Source organism: Odocoileus virginianus, chromosome 9 (genome assembly GCF_023699985.2).
Source record: "Odocoileus virginianus isolate 20LAN1187 ecotype Illinois chromosome 9, Ovbor_1.2, whole genome shotgun sequence".
Taxonomy (NCBI): domain Eukaryota; kingdom Metazoa; phylum Chordata; class Mammalia; order Artiodactyla; family Cervidae; genus Odocoileus; species Odocoileus virginianus.
In genome coordinates, this window is record NC_069682.1 from 8,577,916 (window position 1) to 8,599,912 (window position 21,997).

Below are 21,997 nucleotides of genomic sequence, written 5' to 3' on the forward strand. Positions count from 1 at the left end.
TAGTTGGAGGCTAATTACTTTACAGCATTGCAGTGGTTTTTTTCATACATTGAATTAGCCATGGATTTACATGTATTCCCCATCCCGGTCCCCCCTCCCACCTCCCTCTCCACCCCATCCCTCTGGGTCTTCCCAGTGCACCAGGCCTGAGCACTTGTCTCATGCATCCAACCTGGGCTGGTGATCTGTTTCACCCTAGATATACATGTTTCGATGCTGTTCTCTTGAAACATCCCACCCCCGCGTTCTCCCATAGAGTCAAGTCTGTTCTATACATCTGAGTCTCTTTTTCTTTTTTTGCATATAGGGTTATCATTACCATCTTTCTAAATTCCATATATATGTGTTAGTATACTGTAATGGTCTTTATCTTTCTGGCTTACTTCGCTCTGTATAATGGGCTCCAGTTTCACCCATCTCATTAGAACTGATTCAAATGAATTCTTTTTAACGGCTGAGTAATATTCCATGATGTATATGTACCACAGCTTCCTCATCCATTCATCTGCTGATGGGCATCTAGGTTGCTTCCATGTCCTGGCAATTATAAACAGTGCTGCGATGAACATTGGGGTGCACGTGTCTCTTTCAGATCTGGTTTCCTTGGTGTGTATGCCTAGAAGTGGGATTGCTGGGTCATATGGCAGTTCTATTTCCAGTTTTTTAAGAAATCTCCACACTGTTTTCCATAGCAGCTGTACTAGTTTGCATTCCCACCAACAGTGTAAGAGGGTTCCCTTTTCTCCACACCCTCTCCAGCATTTATTGCTTGTAGACTTTTGGATAGCAGCCATCCTGACTGGCGTGTAATGGTACCTCATTGTGGTTTTGATTTGCATTTCTCTGATAATGAGTGATGTTGAGCATCTTTTCATGTGTTTTTTTGCCATCCGTATGTCTTCCTTGGAGAAATGTCTGTTTAGTTCTTTGGCCCATTTTTTGATTGGGTCATTTATTTTTCTGGAGTTGAGCTGGAGGAGTTGCTTGTATATTTTTGAAATTAATCCTTTGTCTGTTGCTTCATTTGCTATTATTTTCTCCCAATCTGAGGGCTGTCTTTTCACCTTGCTTAGAGTTTCCTTTGTTGTACAAAAGCTTTTAAGTTTCATTAGGTCCCATTTGTTTATTTTTGCTTTTGTTTCTAAAATTCTGGGATGTGGGTCATAGAGGATCCTGCTGTGATTTATGTCAGAGAGTGTTTTGCCTATGTTCTCCTCTAGGAGTTTTATAGTTTCTGGTCTTACATTTAGATCTTTAATCCATTTTGAGTTTATTTTTGTGTATGGTGTTAGAAAGTGTTCTAGTTTCATTCTTTTACAGGTGGTTGACCAGTTTTTCCAGCACCAGTTGTTAAAGAGGTTGTCTTTTTTCCATTGTATATCTTTGCCTCCTTTGTCGAAGATAAGGTGACCATAGGTTCGTGGATTTATCTCTGGGCTTTCTATTCTGTTCCATTGATCTATATTTCTGTCTTTGTGCCAGTACCATACTGTCTTGATGACTGTGGCTTTGTAGTATAGTCTGAAGTCAGGCAGATTGATTCCTCCAGTTCCATTCTTCTTTCTCAAGGTTACTTTGGCTATTCGAGGTTTCTTGTATTTCCATACAAATTGTGAAATTATTTGTTCTAGTTCTGTGAAAAATACCGTTGGTAGTTTGATAGGGATTGCATTGAATCTATAGATTGCTTTGGGTAGTATAGCCATTTTGACAATATTGATTCTTCTTGAGTCTTCTCTTGTGTTGTTGGAAGAGGGTGTTTGCTATGACCAGTGTTTTCTCTTGGAAAAACTCTATTAGCCTTTGCCCTGCTTCATTCTGTACTTCAAGGTCAAATTTGCCTGTCACTCCAGGTGTTACTTGACTTCGTACTTTTGCATTCCAGTCCCCTATGATGAAAAGGACATCATTTTGGGTGTTAGTTCTAGGAGATCTTGTAGGTCTTCATAGAACCATTCAACTTCAGCTTCTTCAGCATCAGTGGTTGGGGCATAGACTTGGATAACCATGATATTGAATGGTTTGCCTTGGAAATGAACAGAGATCATTCTGTCGTTTTTGAGATTGCATCCAAGTACTGTACTTCAGACTCTTTTGTTGATCATGATGGCTACTCCATTTCTTCTAAGGGATTCCTGCCCACATTAGTAGATATAATGGTCATCTGAGTTAAATTCACCCATTCCATTTTAATTCACTGATTCCTAGAATGTCTACATTCACTCTTGCCATCTCCTATTTGACCACTTCCAATTTGCCTTTATTCATGGACATAACATTCCAGGTTCCTATGCAATATTGCTGTTAACAGCATCGGACTTTACTTCCATCACCAGTCACATCAACACCTGGGTGTTATTTTTGCTTTGGTTCTGTCTCTTCATTCTTTCTGGAGTTATTTCCGCACTGATCTCCAGTAGCATATTGAGCACCTACTGACCTGAGGAGTTCCTCTTTCAGTGTCCTATCTTTATGCCTTTTCATGCTGTTCACCCTGTCTTAAATTCCATGAATTTAGCATTAATGCTTGCACTTCACATGGAATATCCTTGGATGTCCTTGGACTATCCTTCATCCATGGGGAGCACTGCCCTTTCAGCCAGATAGTTTAAGGCCCTTACCTTGCTAAGGATCATTTGCCCAAAGTGATATAAGTACACATTTCTAGGCAAAGGGGGCTGACTTCTTAATAAGGTGCAAGTAGCTATCTGAACCACAGAATGAGTTCAAGGAAATCATTAACGCTAATGCAGAACCCACAAGGTTGGAGTCAGCATTAGGGGTTTAGGGGCCTTAAGTGGATCATCGTTTCTGATATTAGTCCCACCAAATCTCCTGAGATTTATCTCTAGCAGCTGGATGCTGCCATTCATGTCACACTCAGTGGCCCAAGGATACTTAGTCACTCCAGCAGAATGGGCTTGGGAAGCTGCTGTTTGTTACTCATATCTGAGTGCTGAAATCATGGGGTCTTTCTGCAAGATAGGCTCATGAAGGGCCAGCTAGCCTTGCCAAATATTGGTGAGCAGGCTTGCTTCTGTTCAGCCTCATGCTCCGGGGTGCTGGTGTCTGAGAAGAGTCTGATCGAGCCTCCTAAGACCGTTAACAGCTAGCCTTCCCTGATCCCTGAACCTCTTCTCATATACGAAGTAGTGCTGGAAGGATTTTTAAGAATGCAGTTGACGCTAGTGAAGGCCTGTTTGTGTGAATCAGCCAGTCAACAAATGCTAGTAAATAATAGTAAACAATAATATGAATATCAAAAACCAGTGAGGTGCTGGGAAATGTACTCTCTGGGGGGAGGGGAGCCCCAATTTTGAGAGCTTGCAGATTTCTTTGGTATAAATGATATTGTTCAAGGTGCCAAACATTAGCCAATGAATGTAGGGATGGAGGAAAGAGAAGTCCAACCAGCTAGTGCAGGCTGGCTCAGCTCAGACCAGTCCTAGCATCCCTTTGCTGAGCAGGAATTTAATTGAGCTGTTCCTTGTGCTGATTGCTCAACATACATGAACTCACTTAGGATATGCAACAGCTCAAAGAGATGGACACTGTTACTATCCAGTGCTTAGGGGGAATAATATCACATGGTGTCAGATAGTCATCCTAACAGAGGCTCTGCCCCTTTTCGAGGTGGTAGAAATAGACTGACTTAAATGCCTAGGATCCTGTTTAAGTCATTTAATCCTAGCATAGTAAATATTTCCCCATGTCCTTCCATTTCCAAGACCATGCACTCTTGAAATGGACCCCAACCTGAGCCCCAGGGACAGAAAGTCAGCAGCCACCTCTAGCAGGTCGGCCACCCAAGAGCCAGAGCCCAGTCGCGCTCCTCAGGGACAAAGCCATGCTTATGGCAACACCCCAGAGTTCCAGCCTCTGCTGGAAACAGAGGCGACAGAGGCAGCCTGCTCCGGTGTTAGGGAGACGCGAGGGGTGCTCCTGGGGGAGGTTCCTCTAGCTTTCCCAGGCTAAGAGGGAGAGGGAAAACGAGAGCACGGAGGCCATATGTAGCAGTGATTTTCAGTTGAGTGTCTCCATGGGTGTTATGAAGTACTATGTCATAGACTAGAGGTCCCCACGCCCCGGGCCATGGACCAGTACCAGTCTGTGCCCTGTTCAGAACTGAGCCTCACGGCAGAAGGTAAGTAGCTGGTGAAGGAGACAAGCTTCCTCTCTGCTCCCCATTGCACACATTATGCCTGAACCATACACCCCCCAAGCCTGTGGAGAAATTGTCTTCCATGGAACCAGTTCCTGATCCCCAGAAAAGTGAGGACCACTGTCATAGATGGCTGCTCATAACTAACATGCATCTATGCCCACTGATCACCCCAGAGTACCCTACAGCTTCTTCAAAAAGGAAGCACTAGTACTTTTACAGTTTATAAATAGCTCAAAATGTGGACTCAGAGATGTCTTTTTAAATCTCACCCATTCCCCAAGAACTCCCATTTAGGTGGGTAGTCATGAATTCACAATTTAATTCTCAGCTCACTTTCTGGAAATGCTGGTTTGGAGCTGAACTCCCAGCACTGGAAACTCTCCTCGTGGTCCCAGTTGCAAACAATGCATTTCAGCACAGGAGGGGTGAGAGGCTTCTCCCAGGGATATTGCAAGTGGTACTCTGCTCATTTTATGAATGCTTTTGAACCCAGCATCTGTGCTCAGTGAGCTGTTTCAAGCATCTCATTTCTGTTTTTGCTGAACCCATTCTGAAAGGTCAATATCCATCCACACCTGGTGACAGAAATTTGAGGGAGTTGCTAATGTAGTCATTGGCAACATTTTTCACCCTGGTCGAGGTAATGACCTTGGATGTGACTGCCTTGCAACCACAGAAAGCCTAACCTGGTGCCCAAACCCCTTTGTAGTCTATAATGCCAACGTTTTTAATAGCACATCTATCAAATGCATTTTTCTGTTCTCTTCTTTTTATAATAAATGGGAAAAGAAAAATGAGTCACAGTAACTCTATTGTATAGTTACAGAGTCCTGGCGTAGGTAAGAGTTGCTAAGAGAGTGAGAATTAGGCACAAACCCCATTATGTCTTGGTCTCAAAGAAAGGCCTGGGTATCAGGGATATAAAAAAGAATTTGAAATTCTCAAGGCACTGCTGGACACCAGTGACACAGGAGAGGATTACAAAAGACAAACGCCCTTTCTCATGGAACCTACAGTCTCAAGGTGGAGGGTGGTTAAGGAGGGAGACATATAATAAAGAAATAAACAAGGGAGCAAGATAATTTCAGTTATACCAAGTGATATGTCTGTGACAGATCTTCCTTGCAACCCTTCAGATTAAGTAGTCAGGAAAAGCCTTCCTTAGGAGTTGAATGTGATTCTATGTTAAAAGATGGGAATGGGGTGGGCACATGAATGTGTGTGTCAGGAAAACGGAAGAACAGCAGGTGTAAAGGTCCTGAGGCAAGAACCAGCCTAGAAATGATAGAAGGGCGGAAATAAGTCGAGCTAATAAAGACGAGTGGGAGACAGGGCTAGTGTGGTAGGTGGAACCCAAGTGACTTGTTCTCCTGGCCCATGAGACTGGATTCAGATCTGATTCTAAGAACAGTGGTTTTTAAATAAGCAAACAGGGTGATCTGGTGAGATGGGAGGCAGGTTCAAAAGGGAGGGGATATATGTATACCTATGGCTGATTCGTGTTGAGGTTTGACAGAAAACAACAAAATTCTGTAAAGCAATTATCCTTCAATTAAAAAAATATTTTTTTTTAAAAAGGGAAAAATAAAGATAGATCTGGCTGCTATGTGCAGAATAGATTATAGGAAGATGAGAAAGCTAGGAGTTAGAATTCAGAAGGCTGTCATAGTAACCCAGGTAAAAGATGCTGCTGGTTTGGGCTAGGGTGGTGGTTGCAAAGAATGAGCACAGTAGATGAATATAGGATATATTTTGGAGCAAAGGTCATAGGACTCATTATGATGGAATTCCTTTACTGGAGAAGTGATTGAAGAAAAATATTAAGGTAATATCTCAGTTTGAGGTTTAAATTCCTGGGTAGATAAGTCACACTCTCCCTTGAGATGTGGAACACTGTGGAGAGAACAGATTTGCAGACATCAAGTGTATTGTTCCAGCTGTGTTGCTTGGAATGCCTCATGGGATTGTTTATTTAAGGGAGCTGAGTAAAGGGGAGTCACTCGGGTTAGGAAGAATGGAATATAGGTACTTCCCAGCCCTGAAAAGACAACAGGGTGGTGGTCGTTTCAGTACCTCAAAGACAAAGAGAGCCGTGAGGAGAAGGTCTGTTGATAGGAACTGTGACCTTAGATTTAGGAAGATAGTTAGTCCTTGAAGACTACCAGCAGCCTAGGAAACAAATGCCCTGGGCTCCCCATTGGCTGCGTATAATAGGAAGCCAGAGAGATGGGGACTTCATCGGTGTCGTCCATAGAGACCAGTGTCCCAAATCCCAGTGCAGTGCGGGCAGGAGGAAGGGTGGAAAGCGGATCTGGAGGGGCCAATGGAAGAAATCCAAAATAAGATGCATGTGAACAATTGAAGACATAAGCTTTGAGAAATAAAGAGGCCAGAGCTGCAGATATAATGTTTAACAAAGTATCCCATATCCAAATGGGATGGATTTGAAAGAGTTTTCCTAAAATTGTCTTTAGAATTTGTCACTAGCCTCCTTGGCTAGTGCATTGCTCTTGGCTTGTCTTGGAGCACTGAGAAAAGCAGGAAGCACAGGAATTTAATCAGGGGCATATGGAAATTGTTTAGAATCTGGATTGCTGAAGAAATCTGTTAAATAGAAGGAGGATCATTTCATGCCCCATCCCATTCCCCCCAAATGAGATGACTTTACAACTCATCTAGACATACTTTGAGGGCTAAAATGAAATTGCAGAATGACAACTGTCAGTTAATCCATGAAGTTTTAAATCAAACTCTCCTAGAGAATAATCATAATAATTTGGAGTTGCCTAATAGAGAATTTTTTTAATTTAAAAAAAAGTGCCCTCATGGTATCATATTCGTGTGCATCATTAATGATGGCAACAACAACAAAAATGTTTATGCCTAAGCTCTAAGTCATTAAGTTCACATTCATTGGAGAAGCCCAGGTTTTTGCCAAAATTTAGCTCAGCCATAATGTCAGGTGAACCTGCAATCAAGCTTCACTGTATGTGTGGATTTAGTAAGAAAAATGTATTTTTAAACATCATGATGATTTTGAACCCCTAGTGGGAGATATTTAAATAAAAATGTACTAAATCTGTGTGCTTCCAGAGGGGTTAGAGCCAAAAGACCACTCTCCACCCCACAAGAAGAGCCAAGCAAAGAAGCCAGAAGGCTCCAAAGACTCCAGCGAGGGTAAGTCCAGTTCTTTGTCTCTTTAAAAAAAATACACCATGAAAAGAAACTTCTGTTTAATTTGTAAATTGTGTGTATGCTCTCATATTCAGTTATTTCTCAGTGTTCAAGAATCACTGGGAAATTCTTTATCCTTTACCCTTTCTCCCCTGAATGTGAGAGTGAAATAGCAGATTCAGGTTTAAATCATTTTAAGGTAAAGACCAAATGTAAAAAAATCATTTTCTCAGTGTAATGTATTTTCCATTCCTGCAAAGTGTGGACTGCTTTTAGGTGTTCTGAAATCACATAAGGGTGAAGGTCCAGATCTCTATGTGAAGAGTTGCAAGGTAGCTATTGTTTTATTGGGATCATTTTTTTTAATCTTATGAATACATTTGGATCCAGAACAAAACCTCAGGAATGGGTGATAGAAACATTTCCTGTCTTTACTGTTCTTTTCCCTTCTGGAAACCAATGTATCTTCACATTTATGGGTTGAGTGGGAATGCCCAATGGGGCCATTTTTGGAAGAAATGATCCACGGTAACTGGGTGAAGAGTGAGGGAGTAACAGTAGAAATAGTGGGTATAAAGTGCCTAGCACAGCTCCGCTTTCCATTAGTGATGGCTATTCTAGTACATATCACAAGCAGGACCGTGATGAGGTACACATTGTCCTAATTCATTGAAAGGTCATGGAAAGCTTAGAATCATTTGAAGAACACTTAGAACCAAGAAGGCCAGCAGCTCTAACTGGCAGGAGGTGGTTAAGCTTTGTTAATACCTGATTGGGAGAGTAGCCAGGGCTCCACCTCCTACTGAAATTAGGTCATTCCCTGGATAATCTCTTAAGACCATGATTGGGAGATGGATTAGAAGCAGAACAGCAGTTTCCTTTCCCTGGAGAAGCTCCCCGTCACTGAAAGATTGCTGTCACATGTGCAACCCAGGTCAGAGGTGGTTTTCCAGAGCCTGAGGGTCACTTGGGGGCATACACTGCAACAGTCACCTTGATTAACAGGGGAATTCTGAGTTATTCCTGCAAATATGTGAAAACTTGTTTGCTTGCTAAATAATTTGCTTTGTTTAGGAGCAGCATCTCATAATCCTAATATGACTAAATAATATATCTTTACCTCGCCCAAATATATCATCCCAGAATCTGCTCTGAGTCACAAAAGCACCGTCCCTGTGGATTTGTTACCAGGACCATTCGGGTCTATAGCATCGTGGTGAAATGTACATGCTAGTCCTTCTACAGAGTCACGGGAATTGTGCGTTTGTTCCTAAAATGCCTTCAGAAATACAAACGTTGCTGGGGAAGGAGTGAGGGAGGGGCAGAATCTGACGTGCTCGTGGTAGATGGCTGCATGATGGGAGCATGCATTATTTGTCAGTGCTTCTATTTTGACAAAACGAACCATGTCCTGAATTCAGGCGCTATGTGGTTGCCTATGCCTCTCTTCTTTCCATGATTCAGAGTCCCAGTCATTCTTTCCTGCTGAATATGCAAAGGGACTGGGTAGAAGGTGTATGTGGGTCATGACCCTTCTCTGCAATCTTCCTGCTTTAGCATTATCAATCATTTTCCAACTTGGTCATCTCTCTAATTTTTTTTTTCTATTAACTTGTGTTGGTTTTATTGAGTTCAGAAAATTATCTAGTTAAATTCAGACCAAATAGATGATTACATTGATGTGTTGAAACTTCAGAATCATTTGTACATATATGCATTCCTTATCATATGGAATTCCTTAATCTACATGCAGAAAAATACTTTCACTGATTTTTTTTGTCTCAAAAATACTATCATTAATTACTCCTGTTGTTGTTGCTCAGTTGTGTCCGACCCTTTGCGACCCCATGGACTGCAGCGTGCCAGGCTTCCCTGTCCTTCACTGTCTCCTGGAATTTGCTCAAACTCATGGCCGTTGAGTCGATGATGCCATCCAGCCATCTTACTCTCTGTCACCCCCTTCTCCTCTTGCCCTTCTCCTGAGATAAATTGCTTGAGATTTCTTTCCATAATCATCCTAGTGATCTCTTGCACGGTAGAATAGGTAGGGATGTTCCTCAGACTTGCTCTCTTTGGCTCCTCTCTCTGTGACATGTGCTTCTGGCATTTTCTCTTAGAGACCACTCGGCTTTACTCCCCATCGCTTGCCCTCCTCTCACTTCTCTCCTACCTTTGCTCTGTTTCCAGCCCTGACAGGTACTACTGCTCACCTTGGCTCACCCCGTAGTATAAAGACAGGGTCAGGCAGAGTGGAGTTAGAATACAAATTCACCTGGATTTTCTAGCGTATAAAACCATCATAGCTATATTTTGATCCAGAAGAAGAATCTTGAGCACATATGGTCAAGTTTTCTCTCTCTACAAAACTGTTTTTAAAATAGACTGCAAATGGTTCTTTATCTTGCCCAAGACCATGCAGTTTGTTAGTGTCAGAATCTTTTTTTTTTTTTTTCTTTCTGGAAGCAGCACAGTGTCTCAAATCTTTTTCCCTTTCCCTCTTCTGGAAATTAGAACTCATTTTGTTGAAGGAAGAAATGTTGCCATCTTTACAGCTTTGAGTGACTGAATATTATAAATATTTAAGTATTTAACTTTAAATATTTAACTAAAGTATTAAACATCAAATTTTAAAAATCAAACATTTTCTAAAATTATTTGCATATTTTATACTGTGGACTTTGGGATATAGAGTTTTATTTTCATTATTCTGATTGAAATATCATGGACCATAGTATATTTTGATTTGACCCACTGCAATGCAATGCCAATAATGAAATGATTAGTGATTTCAAACCACTAATTGGCATCTGATATAAATGGTAATGCTATCCATAAACCAGCACATCATAGGCATAATTATTTGAAGAAAACCCTGGTTAATACCCATTCCATCAGTTCCAACTCCCAATAATTTAGGCCAGTTTCATTTCTTACAAAATGTTTAATTGAGAGAATATCAATACTAAAAACTCAGCACCTTCAATAAAACATGATTTTCTCAACTCTTTCCTCTATCTTTCACAAGCAGATTGTCTAGTGAAAGTCTCTCAGGGTTTGTCTGTCTGAAAGATGTTATTTTGCATTTTTTTAAGGTGATTTTGCTGGGTAAAAACTCAAGGTTGGTGGTGATTTTCTTGCAATGTTTTAGAGATATTTTCCCACAGTCCTATCAATTCTGTAGTTGTTAAGAATTCATTTCTCAGTCTAATTATTGTATATTTTTAGGTTACTTGTATTTTCTTTCCAGCTATCTTGACAGTCTATTCTTTAGCTTTAGTGTTCCTCAGTTTCACTGCGATGTGCCTCAGTGTGGGTTTCTCTTTATTCTTCTTATGATTTGCTGAGCTTCTTGGACATGAAAATGGGCATCTTTCATTAGTTCTGAAAATTTTTCACCTATTATCTCACCAAATGTTAGTGTCTCCACTACCTTCTATTCTTTCTTTGCCCTTCATGACTTTTAACCTACATTGCATTTTTCTTCCTGTGTCACTGTCTCTCCTTGATGGTTTGTTTTCCAAGTTTGTTATCCAACTTCCTAATTTCTATTCAACTTTCTTTAATCTGGTGTTTAACTGTTTGCTGAGTTTCTCATTTCAGTTATTATGGTTTTCCTTCTTATAAGTTTTATTTGGTTCATTTTTAAATATACCTGGTCAATCTTTATTTAGTTAACACAGAAAGTATCTTTTAAGATAATCTATATCTGAAATTTCAGTATCTCCACTCGTCTGTCAAATTCTACAGTTTATGTTTTCTGTAGACTCATGCCTGTGGTTATTTCCTTGTTTATTTTGTCTTTTTTATTGACATGTTCATTGGATTTTCTTGTGGGAATTTTTTGAAGTTGAAATAAAAGCTTATTTATTTGTACTTTGTTTTCTGCGATGCCTGAAGATACTGCCAATTTAGGAATACCTTAAACTACATATTTGGTTTAAAGTTTTCTTTTTTGTTTCATTCGCTATTTGTCTTTAAGCCCATGTCAGTGCATGCATAAGGTTAGGAAATCTCAGCAGAGACTTCTTTCTTCCTTTTTTCTTCTCCAATCACCACTAAAACTGAGAGAGGCAGATTTCCCACTATTTTCATAACAAAGCACACTCATTCATGTGTTTCACTTCATACAGGTGGTTCATTCAAACCCAGGTCTGGCTGCCTGTTGTTGTCCAGTTGCTAAGATATGTCTGACTCTTTGTGACCCCATGGACTGCACCAGGCTCCTCTGTCCTCCACTTTCTCCTGGAGTTTGCTCAAATTCCATTGAGTCAGGGATGCTATGTAACCATGTCATCCTCTGCCACCCCTTTCTCCTTTTGCCTTCAATCTTTCCCAACATTAGGGTCTTTTCCAGTGAATTGGCTCTTTGCATTAGTTAGTTAAACCTTTGCATGAGGTGGTCGAAGCTTCAGCTTCCGCATAAGTCCTTCCAGTGAATATTCAGGACCAATCTCCTTTAGGATGGACTGGTTGGATCTCCTTGCAGTCCAAGGGACTCTCAAAAGTCTTCTCCAATACCACAGTTCAAAAGCATCAATTCTTCAGTGCTCAGCCTTCTTCATAGTCCAACTCTCACATCCGTACATGACTATTGGGAAAACTATACTTTTGAGTATACAGACCTTTGTCGGCAAAGTGATATCTCTGCTTTTTAATATGCTGTCTAGGTTTGTCATAGCTTTCCTTCCAAGCAACAGTCATCTTTTAATTTCATGGGTACATTCACCATCCACAGTGATTTTGGACCCCAAGAAAATATTAATAAAATCTGTCACTGCTTCCATTTCTAGTTCTGGCCCAAGTTTCTCAGTGAGTATTTCTGTGACCACCAACATCATCTGGGAACTTAACAGAAGTACAGATTCTCAGGCCCCACCCAGACCTACTGAATCAGAAACTCTGAGGTAGGATCCAGTAATTCATGTTTTTGAGAGCCCTCTTGGTATTCCAGTGCATGCTCAAGTCTGAGAACCATGGTTCTAGGGTCTAGACCATCTGAGATTGGTAGATGCCTCAAAGCAAACAATAATTCTGGTGCTTGCTTACAAATCTTGATTCAATATTGTTCATCATTTCTGGCTTCTTAGAAGTTCATTATAAAAGAACCAGCTCAGCCCTATATTCCAAGAATCAGATGGATAGGTAGGGCAGTAAATAGATGAGAAGATGATAGCTGGATAGGTAAGTAGGTAGATAGGTGATACGTAAATAGTAGATAGTATATGCACACAGATGTGCATATAAAATACATATCTACATAGCTATGTATATGCTTATATGTGTGTGCTGTGTGCTCGGTTGTTCAGTCATGTCCAGCTCTTTGCGACCCTGTGGACTGTAGTCCACCAGCCTCCTCTGTCCCTGGGATTCTCCAGTCAACAATACTGGAGTGGGTTGCCATTTCCTCCTCCAGGGGATCTTCCCGACCCAGGGATTGCACCTGTGTCTCCTTGGTCTCCGGCATTGACAGGCAGATTCTTTACCACTGAGTCACCTGGAAGCCCCAAGTATGTACATACATATCCACAGATACAATACGGTCTGGAAAGTTATAGATATATCTCAAAGTGACCTCAGAAATCAATTGAAGGAGTGGAGAAGGGGGAGGGGCAGGCTTTGGAGAGTTTAATATTCAGCTTTCTAAATGTATGTGTAATTGAAATATATATGAATATATATGTAAGTATGTAAATAGAAAGATTTACTTAATCTTTATAAAAAAAAGGCATTTTCATTAAAACCTAGAGAGACTTTAGGCTTCTAAAATTCAGTAGCAAGCTTAGAATAGTAATTTTCTCCATACATTCATCTCCAGAGCCGTCAGTGATTTTTGGTACTGAATGTTGTTTTTCCATCATATTTTTTACAGAAAGCACTAGCACATTGACTCTCACTGCACAACTGCCTCAACATAGAATATTCAGCCAGCCTGCATGTGATGCCCATTCTTCAGGAGCCCGAGCCTGGCAATGCTAAATCAAGCAGCCCGATACTGCACTTTAAAATATTAATGATCTCTTTTGTCAGATGAAATTAGATGTGGAAACATTTTGGAAACTAGGAAGTACTCGACAAGTTTTGAAGGATCTAACGTTGCTATTAGAAGTATTATTATTACTGTTTTTACTAAAATAAATTTTTCTGAATATATGAACCATGGGTGGAATGCACTTTGTATTCCCGGAGAGGCAGCATTTTCTCTCTGGCCTCTTATTTTTTCTGCATATGAAAATATCATGTGATAAACTGTTTTGTGAGTGGCTGGACAGAACAAACATTCTCTCTTTCAGGATGCCACGAAGCACTTCATGCATTATATTCATAAGCATGATCTTTAATTTAATTTTTTTGACAAGTGCACTGAAGGGTAAAATCAGGCAGTCATAATTTTGACTTCGCCATCACTCAGACGAGCTCAGTGATTGACCAGATTTTAAAACCAAAATAAGAAAGAAAAAATCAGGAATGAGGAAAAGCAACTTTCTCATGAAGGAAAGCTTTGTTTTTGTATCCTCTAGACCTTAAAATACTATGAATTAAAGCAAAATGTGGATTTCCATGGTAAAATTCAGAATAGAAGAAAAGCCTTTGTCACCATCTTGCTTTAATTATACTATGTTCTGCTTAATTCCAGGGCCATACTGAGCTGTCTCCCTGCCACAGGTTAGGAGAAGGACCCAAGGGTCTGTTTTATTTTTAGTTGTGCTCTCCACATTCATCTGTTAAACAGAATTGAGGTTGGGACCGTGCAGTCCTGTTGCAGCCAGCCCTAGGATTCTGAATGGGGCTTAGAGGATGTGACTATTAAGGTATTTTCCATGGGGAGAAGGGCTGAACCTACCTGCAGAGTAGCCTAGTCCTGTGGGACCCAGGAGGACTCGTGTGCCTGTTGTCCTTGACCCTGTTGGCGCCTGGTGCCTTTCACTGTTGGGGATGTCCCAGCTTGGTGACAACATATGGACCCACCTGCTCATAGAGATGAACAATGCAGCCCGAGTATGGACAGAGCTCCCAGGGCCCAAGTTCTGCTTCCCTACTTGGGCGGATTTTCTAACTAACAGGCAGCTTCCTCATATTAAATGGTCACTAAAAACATACCTTATGGGACTCTGTGGTGAGATTTCAACAAGATGATCTCCAAAAGCCACCTGGCCCAGTCTCTGCACAGAGGGGGCCAGTCAGTCCAAGTGTATTGAATTTGAAATGGGAAGAGCCCCCGGCCATCCAAAATTCACCTGCCTTGTTTATTAACATGTGAAATTCCTCTTACTATGAACAAAATTGTTCTGCACACAGAGATAAGGTTTTCAAATGCATCAACTGGATCTCAGTCTCATGGCTCACAGTACATGGGGTGCATAAGAATTTGCATTTCTAATAATACCCCAGATGAGGCTGGTCCCCTGGCCCAGGATTCCACTTTGAGAATCTCTGCTGGGGCATTGTGGCTCACTGTGAGAATGCTGGCTTTTTCTCTGAATGAAGGGAGAATGGAACTTTTTAGGCAGTGAAGGGACCTGATCTTACATTTTAAAGGCAGTCTTCGGATTGCTGTGTTGATCTAGGACAGTAGGGGACTAAGGGCAGAAGCAGGGAGACAGTGGTTTGGAGCAGGAGATTCAGTGGCTTGTTCCCGGCAGCAGTGGTCTGGCAGTGGACCTCTGTGAAAGGTAAAGCCAGCAGACTTCACTGGCATGGGATATGGGACCAGAGAAAAAGAGGGGCTTGAGGGTGAATCTTTTTATCTTCTCTGCAACTACTAAATCCAGAATAGAAGTCCTGCCCTGCCTGTACTTAATTCAGACTTTCTGGGGAAAAAAAGTTCTTCCCATGCATATCCTCCATCCTGTCTGGCCAGCTAGTTTTTGCTCACCCCACCTTCCCTGGTGGCTCAGAAAGTAAAAAATCTACCTGCAATGAGGAAGACCTGGGTTCAGTCCCTTGGTCAGAAAGATCCCCTGGAGAGGGAATGGCAACCCACTCCAGTATTCTTGCCTGGAGAATCTCATGGACGGAGGAGCCTGGCAGGCTACAGTCCATGGGATCACAAAAAGTCTGACATGACTGAGGGACTAACACCGTTATACTGTTAAAGTATCTTTAAGTCTTACAGGTGTCTGTGAGTAATTCAGGCCAAATGTGTTTCATATTTGTCTATTTGGATTTCCAAAACTGAGGGTAAAGAATGCATCATTCAGGTGCATTTGTCTTTCTTGAGTTGATAACTCAGACCCTGGGTTTATAATAAGAACTACATGTGTTGTTTATTTTTGATTCTGGCACCACGCTGATAGGACATTGGACAGTTCGTAATGCTGTATATTAATTTTTCATCAGAGAAAGGTTTTGTCTTTAGGACAAAAGGTCTTTAAGGAGAAATACTGCGTTTGAAAGATCAGATTTTCACATTAGGATTTCGCCATTATATTTCCAACTTTCGGTTTTCTGGTGTAATCTGTGCTTTCCTACTGTCCTGGAGAGAGCCTGGAGGCTGTCCGCCGCCTCTTGAGTCACCCAGGACAGTGCCATACTCTCCTAGGGCCTTGCTGCGCTCCCCTGACTCCTGTCTCTCTGGAGCCATCAGAGGCAGTCTTTGAGCAGGCTTGCCAAGTATAGTAAAAAGGTTTTTCTTCTTGAACCGTCTGAAAACAAGTTGCAGATCAGGGGTCCCAACTGCCCCCCACCCCTGCCAGTGTCACTGTGTATTTTCTATAGACGTGGTCAGTGATCCTACATGAGCACAATAAAAAAGATCAAAAGCAGAAAATGAGCACGGATACTACCTTTAATTTTCAGACCCTATTTAAGTGTCCAATATCGATAATGTCCTTTGTTTTATTCTGTTGTCACGTCCCCACTCTCCTCTGGTTTGGAAGAGTTCCAGAGCCTTCTTGCAGTTGGACTGACTTTGATCCTTTTGATGCTTGCAGGCTGGTCACATTGTAGGATGTTTCCAGTTTGGTTTTGTCTGATGGTTTCTCATGACTGGATTCAAGTCATGCCTCTTTGCAGAGTGTTCGCAGAAGTGATGTCGTGTTCTCATGGCTGATTTAGAAAAAGGAGCCTTTGATTCCAATTCAGTCCATTACCAATAATGTTCCCTTTGATTATTTGACGAAAATGGTATCTCTAGGACTCCTCAACTGTACAGTTAACTGTACAGTCCATTTGTAGTTAATACATATCTTATTAGGGGAGGGGGATGGCGGTTGAAACTAGGTCAATATCCTGTCCTTCATCAGTCTTACAAATTATTCATTTCTTTGCTTATGTCATATAGACTCATAGTTTTCTATTCTACTCAATGGATTATAATCCATTACCATCAGGGGCCCCTTGAGGGTGGAGTCTGTGTTCTTTTAACATGCACCCATCATGTTTGAGCTCTTCCTTGCTTCCCAGCATAAGCAGATACTCAAGCTCATTTTATACTTTCCCTGCCCCAGTCCTCACAGCAGTCATTTCTTCAAGGAGCTATGGTTCCATTTAATGGACAATAGTATTTAGCAGGAGCTATGGTTCCATTTAATGGACAATAGTATTTAAAAGGAGCTATGGTTCCATTTAATGGACAATAGCATTTAGAAACCAAATCTGGGTGCTAGATATGTGGACCACAAGTTGAGAAACATGATGTAAAACAGGATGACCAGGTGGCCGTGATGGTTGAATATGAGGACCAAGCTGGCAGGACCTAGGCTCCTCCATGACTTCTTCCAGCTGCCAGGATGGCCTTCCCGTAGACCTTCCATCACACCTGTAACCAAGAAAATAAATTGCCCAACTTGGGTTAAACCATCCGACATACAATCCAGCATGATTAGAGAAGAGTAGCTACGTAGCTAGTAGTGTTTGGTGATTGGTGATCAAGATACTACAAAAGCACAACTGTTTTGGGTAGATTATTGATCAGCTGTCTAAGCTGGTTTGACCAGACTGCCTAAGCAGCTGTGGTTACCCATCTGAACCATCTGGGGAGATTTGTAAATGCCCCTTCCTGTGTCCCACCCCAGACTAGTGAAGTTCAACCTCTGACCTTAGAACTGTATTTGTTTCAGCACCTTGGTTGAACCTAGTTTGCAGTCAAGGTTGAGAATCACACAGTTAAGTGCCCTGTTTCCTAGGAACCTGGCTCAGCCCCTTTCATTCTCTCAACCCCAAGAGTAATCATCTTGCCTATTGATTATGCGCTTGAGGGAGCAGCTTGAACACTTCCAGACCATTGAGGGGCCAGTGAGTGAAGACTTAAGTGTGTACTTATTCTGTTCTGGACATTGTTCTACCTTTATAACTATACTATTAAGCATATGCTGTAATAGCCCTATTTTACAGGTGAGGAGACAGAGGCATAAAGCAACCACTTTGCAGAATGTCCCTTGGCTAGGACCTCCGGGAATTTAGGCCTAGAAATAAGGTAGCTTGATACCAGACCATAGGCCAGTGCTTCTCAAACTTTGGGCTTAGAGCCTAAAGTGCTTTGGGTTCTCAATGAGTTTTTGGTTTCAGAATCACCTGGAGACTAGGCAAAAAAAACACTGAGGCCCAGGCTCATTGAAGGAGGGGAAGGAGTGAGCTTCCAAGTTTTTCCCAAGGGTTTCTTCACAGCACAAGAACACTGCAAGAGAAGAGAGAGTGATGGCTAGAGAAAGGTCCCAAACAGAGGAGACGGGCGAATAGGAAGGAACCAAAGAGCCCGAGTTATGGGGAGGTTGACGTTAAGTGTGAGTGTGGACTGAGGGCTGTATTAGGAAGAACTTCGAGAATAAGCGGTTTCAACATTTGGTTTCCTTAGTGTCAGGCAGCCACGTGGGCTTTTTTTTCACTGGCAAAGTGACACATGCTCCTTGGGTGACCTTAATATGTAACACAAAGTGATGCTCTCTGTATTAAAACTTCATCCCCAAACATAGACCTGATAGAGTTTTTACTAAGACTTTTTTTATTGAAAAGTTATGGCATAATGCATTTGGTGGATTGGGAGCCACATGGTCAGAAGATACCCATCACCACAATTTCTAGTCAAAGCTCATTGTACTACACCCCCATCACCACAATTTCTAGTCAAAGCTCATTGTACTACCAAATATAGAGACTGAACATATGCTTTGGATATCAGTAAAGCAGGGGCATCAAAAGTAAGTAACAAAAGCTCAACTTTGATTGATTACTCAAAATATTATAATCAGATCATTTAAAGAGAAATTTTCTTTTGGAGCAAGATTGGGTCAGGTGAAAAATATATATATTTTGGTATGAGGGTGGGACTCCATACCAAACTATATTTGGTATTTAGAAAGTCTCAAAGACTTAGTCCAGCCCTTTTGTCAAATTTGGCTTGTTCATCATATAATAGCAGATAAGCAAAGGTTAATATACACATGTAGGCATGCCTTTAAACAATCTGCTCATTTTTTTAAAATATTGAAATATATCCAAAACAGAGGTAATTTTACCCTGAGGACAGGTCTCGCTGTCATTGTGGGTGGTCACTTTGCTAATTCTCCTCCTGGTGGCTCTGCTGGGTAGGCAATTTCCCTGGATTAACTGTTGTCAGTGCCATCTGTTCCCAACATAGACGCAGTGCAGAGGGTTAAAGGGTAGAGATCAGGGAGAATTTCAATAAGCCCTGCACGTTCAATCACCAAGGACCTTCACTGACCAGGCTCCCTCATCCTGGACCTTTGGGTTGGTTAAGCCAGCACTTCTCAAATGATTTTTCATTATTGTGACCCCTGGGAGAGCTGTTTCAGGCATTTTGGACTCATGCTATCCCTCAACCACAAAATCTTAAGGCCACAAATATGCTGTATTATCTGTTTATGAACTGTGGCCTTTTGGAGGGGACTTTTTGTCCTGCCAAGAACAAATGTTTGCCTCAAATTAAGAAACCATGGGCTAGACCAGTGGAAGACATTCGCAGGAGGTTGGAGTCGGGGCTGAATTTCTGAGACATTTGTGCTCCTGGACCCTTGCCAGCCCGAGGTAGCTGTGTCCCTCCAGCCGAGGCCACCCCACCGTGGACGGACCCCTCGCTTCCTAGCTATTGCTTGGCTTCTGCTCACCAGCTGGCAGTGGCTCCCCTCCATCCCTGGGCTGTGGACCTTCACTGTCCTTCATCGCTGCCCTTGCTTCTGCCCACATCTTTTAAAAACGTCTTTCTCTAAACTCTTCACACCCCTTTTTGTGTGTTTCGTTTCATTCATTCTTATCGGAGTAGAGTTGCTTTAGAGTGTTGTGTTCGTTTCCACGGTACAGAGGAGTGGGTCCCGTGCACGTATGCACAATACCGCCAGAACATTAAGCAGAGTTCCCTGAGCTATGCAGTAGCTTCTCATTAGCTGAGCTCTTGACACATGTGTCAGTAGTGTCATATACATCAGTCTCAGTCTCCCAACTCCTCCCACCCCTGGACCCCCACCGGTGTGCGCACATGTGTCCTTGTCACAGCCTTCTGAATGGGTCCCTGCTTCCTGCTAGGACCACGGTTGTTCCCTTCCAGCTAGAACCCCTTCACCTTCCGCGACCGGGCCTCCAAGACAGTGTTGCCTCACCTGCTTCCAGCCTTCACTCCTTTCTCTTTGCCTCTCCCGTCCTCTTGCTTTTCTTTCATTCTTCACTTGATAGAATTGTTTAATAATACACCTTTGTGGTGGTGGCTCGGTTTTCTTCATCCCTTCATCTTTGCCCTTCCTGTTGCTTTATTCACTGGCCTTGCATGTGATTTTGCATTTGGCTATTAAGCTATGTAGACTTAAGCCCTTCCATGCCTGAAGTTTCTTTCTTTTGCCAACACAGAGGTCACCCTGATTAGCGGGCCCCTGAATATTTTCTCCCCACGAGGTAGTGCTGTTACCAGGAGGGAATAATGTCTGTTCCAGGGACAATTCCTGCATAACTAACTGGGTTTACAATAATGACATTTATTTTGCCCACAAATTGACCCACTGAGGGGGCTCAGCGGGCAGTTTATTTCTAGCTGACTCAGCATCAGCTGGAGCAGCTCAGAAATTAGGAGATGGTAGCATCCAGATTATTGGCTCACTCACTTGTCTGAGCCCCGGGCTGGGGAGAAGGCTGGAAGTTGAAGGCTGGAACAACAAGGGCTCCTTGGGCATCTCTATAGCTCAATGTAATCTCTCTCCAGGATCCCTCAGCATGAGGGGCCTCAGGCAGGCTGGCTGCTTACACATTGCGCCCTCAGGGTGCCTCTCTCAAGGGCAGGAACCAGCCAGAATCCACATTACCTTCCGTGGCCTTGCCTTAAAAGTCATGCGGTGTCATCCTAACCACATTCTATCAGTTGGGACAATTAACAAACACCTCCCAGGTTCAAGGAGAGGGAACATAGACCCCACCTCTTGATAGAGAGTGTCAATATCACTCTGCAGTTTTTAAAAAAAGATGTGGAATGGGAAATAGATAGGTGCAGTCATTTTTTGAGACCACAGTCTGCTTTAGTATCCATCATACACACGTACATGCACATACACACATATATAACTTCATTTTTCAAGTCTTGTGGAATGAGATTCCAAACAAAATACTAGGGATTACTAACGGGAAGCAAGCAGAGATAGGATAATATGAACATGGAAGTCTTAATGTCTGCTTTATGTAATCATGAGGCTTACGGTTCAAGCGTGGGCGGATAGAGTAGCTGCAGGTCAGGGAATAAACTCTGGGTTCCTGTCTGTGCAGATCAACCTTACCAAGTCTCTGATCTCTGTCAAGTGAAGGGTCTAATCTCTGTGATCTGAACGGTCTCTCCCCAAACCCTTGGTTCTATGAAAGGTTGAAGTTCCATCACAGCATCATCTACTCACTGTGCCTGTTTCTGCTTTAAAATTCCTCTCCTACACAATTTGCTGACTCTAAATTCTAACTGCTTTTGCTGAGCAGACAGTCACACTCTGCTGTCTACGCAGCTCTACTAAATCAAGTGTGAGCTTCATGTCCTCAATGGCACCAAGTGTTATTTCAAGAGTTATTCTTCCTTTGTGTATGAAAATTTGCATTTTGAATGTGTGCCATCAAAAGAGTAATAGGAAGCCAGGGATTGTACTGTAGCCAAGTCAAAGGAACTATATATATATATAGTAGATATATGTATAAAAAGCTGGCCCGGCTCTTCTCTGAGAGATAGTTTTGATGTTAGATGAGGGCATAGAGCACTAAATCCAAAGGGTATGGATGTAAAAGAAATGGGAAATTGACTAAATGACAACCGCAGGATTGTCTGTGAGCAAAGTATCTTCACAGGCAAGGTTACGCTCCGAAAGTAACTCAGAAAGGAAAAAGCAAATATGGATGTTAACGCGTATATATAGAACCCCAAAAGCAGTACAGATGAACCTATTTTCAGGGCAGGAATAGAGACACAGATGCAGAGAGTAGACATGTGGACCTGCTGGGGCAGGGGAGGGCGGGATGAACAGAGACAGCAGTGTTGGCATATATACACTACTGCGTGTGAAACAGCTAATGGGGAGCTGCTGTGCCCTGTGCTGACCTAGAGGGGTGGGTCGGGGTGGGAGTGAGAGGAAGGCCCACGAGATATATGTATGCATATATGTGCACAAAGCATCTATGTACACATATAGCTGACTCGGGGCTTCCCAGGTGGCACTAGTGGTAAAGAACCTGCCAGCCAATGCAGGA

The 21,997-nt window shown here is 42.2% G+C and overlaps 1 protein-coding gene across 4 annotated transcripts in view; it reads left to right on the forward strand.

Moving 5' to 3' along the window:
• Positions 1-21,997, forward strand: part of MACROD2 (mono-ADP ribosylhydrolase 2) — a 2,170,814-nt gene that overhangs the window by 1,982,089 nt on the left and 166,728 nt on the right. For all 4 annotated transcript variants that reach the window (XM_070471908.1, XM_070471910.1, XM_070471909.1 and 1 more), the window contains exon 11: positions 7,259-7,342. In XM_070471908.1, coding sequence (XP_070328009.1) covers positions 7,259-7,342 — 84 coding nt within the window. The remainder of the gene's footprint in view (positions 1-7,258; positions 7,343-21,997) is intronic.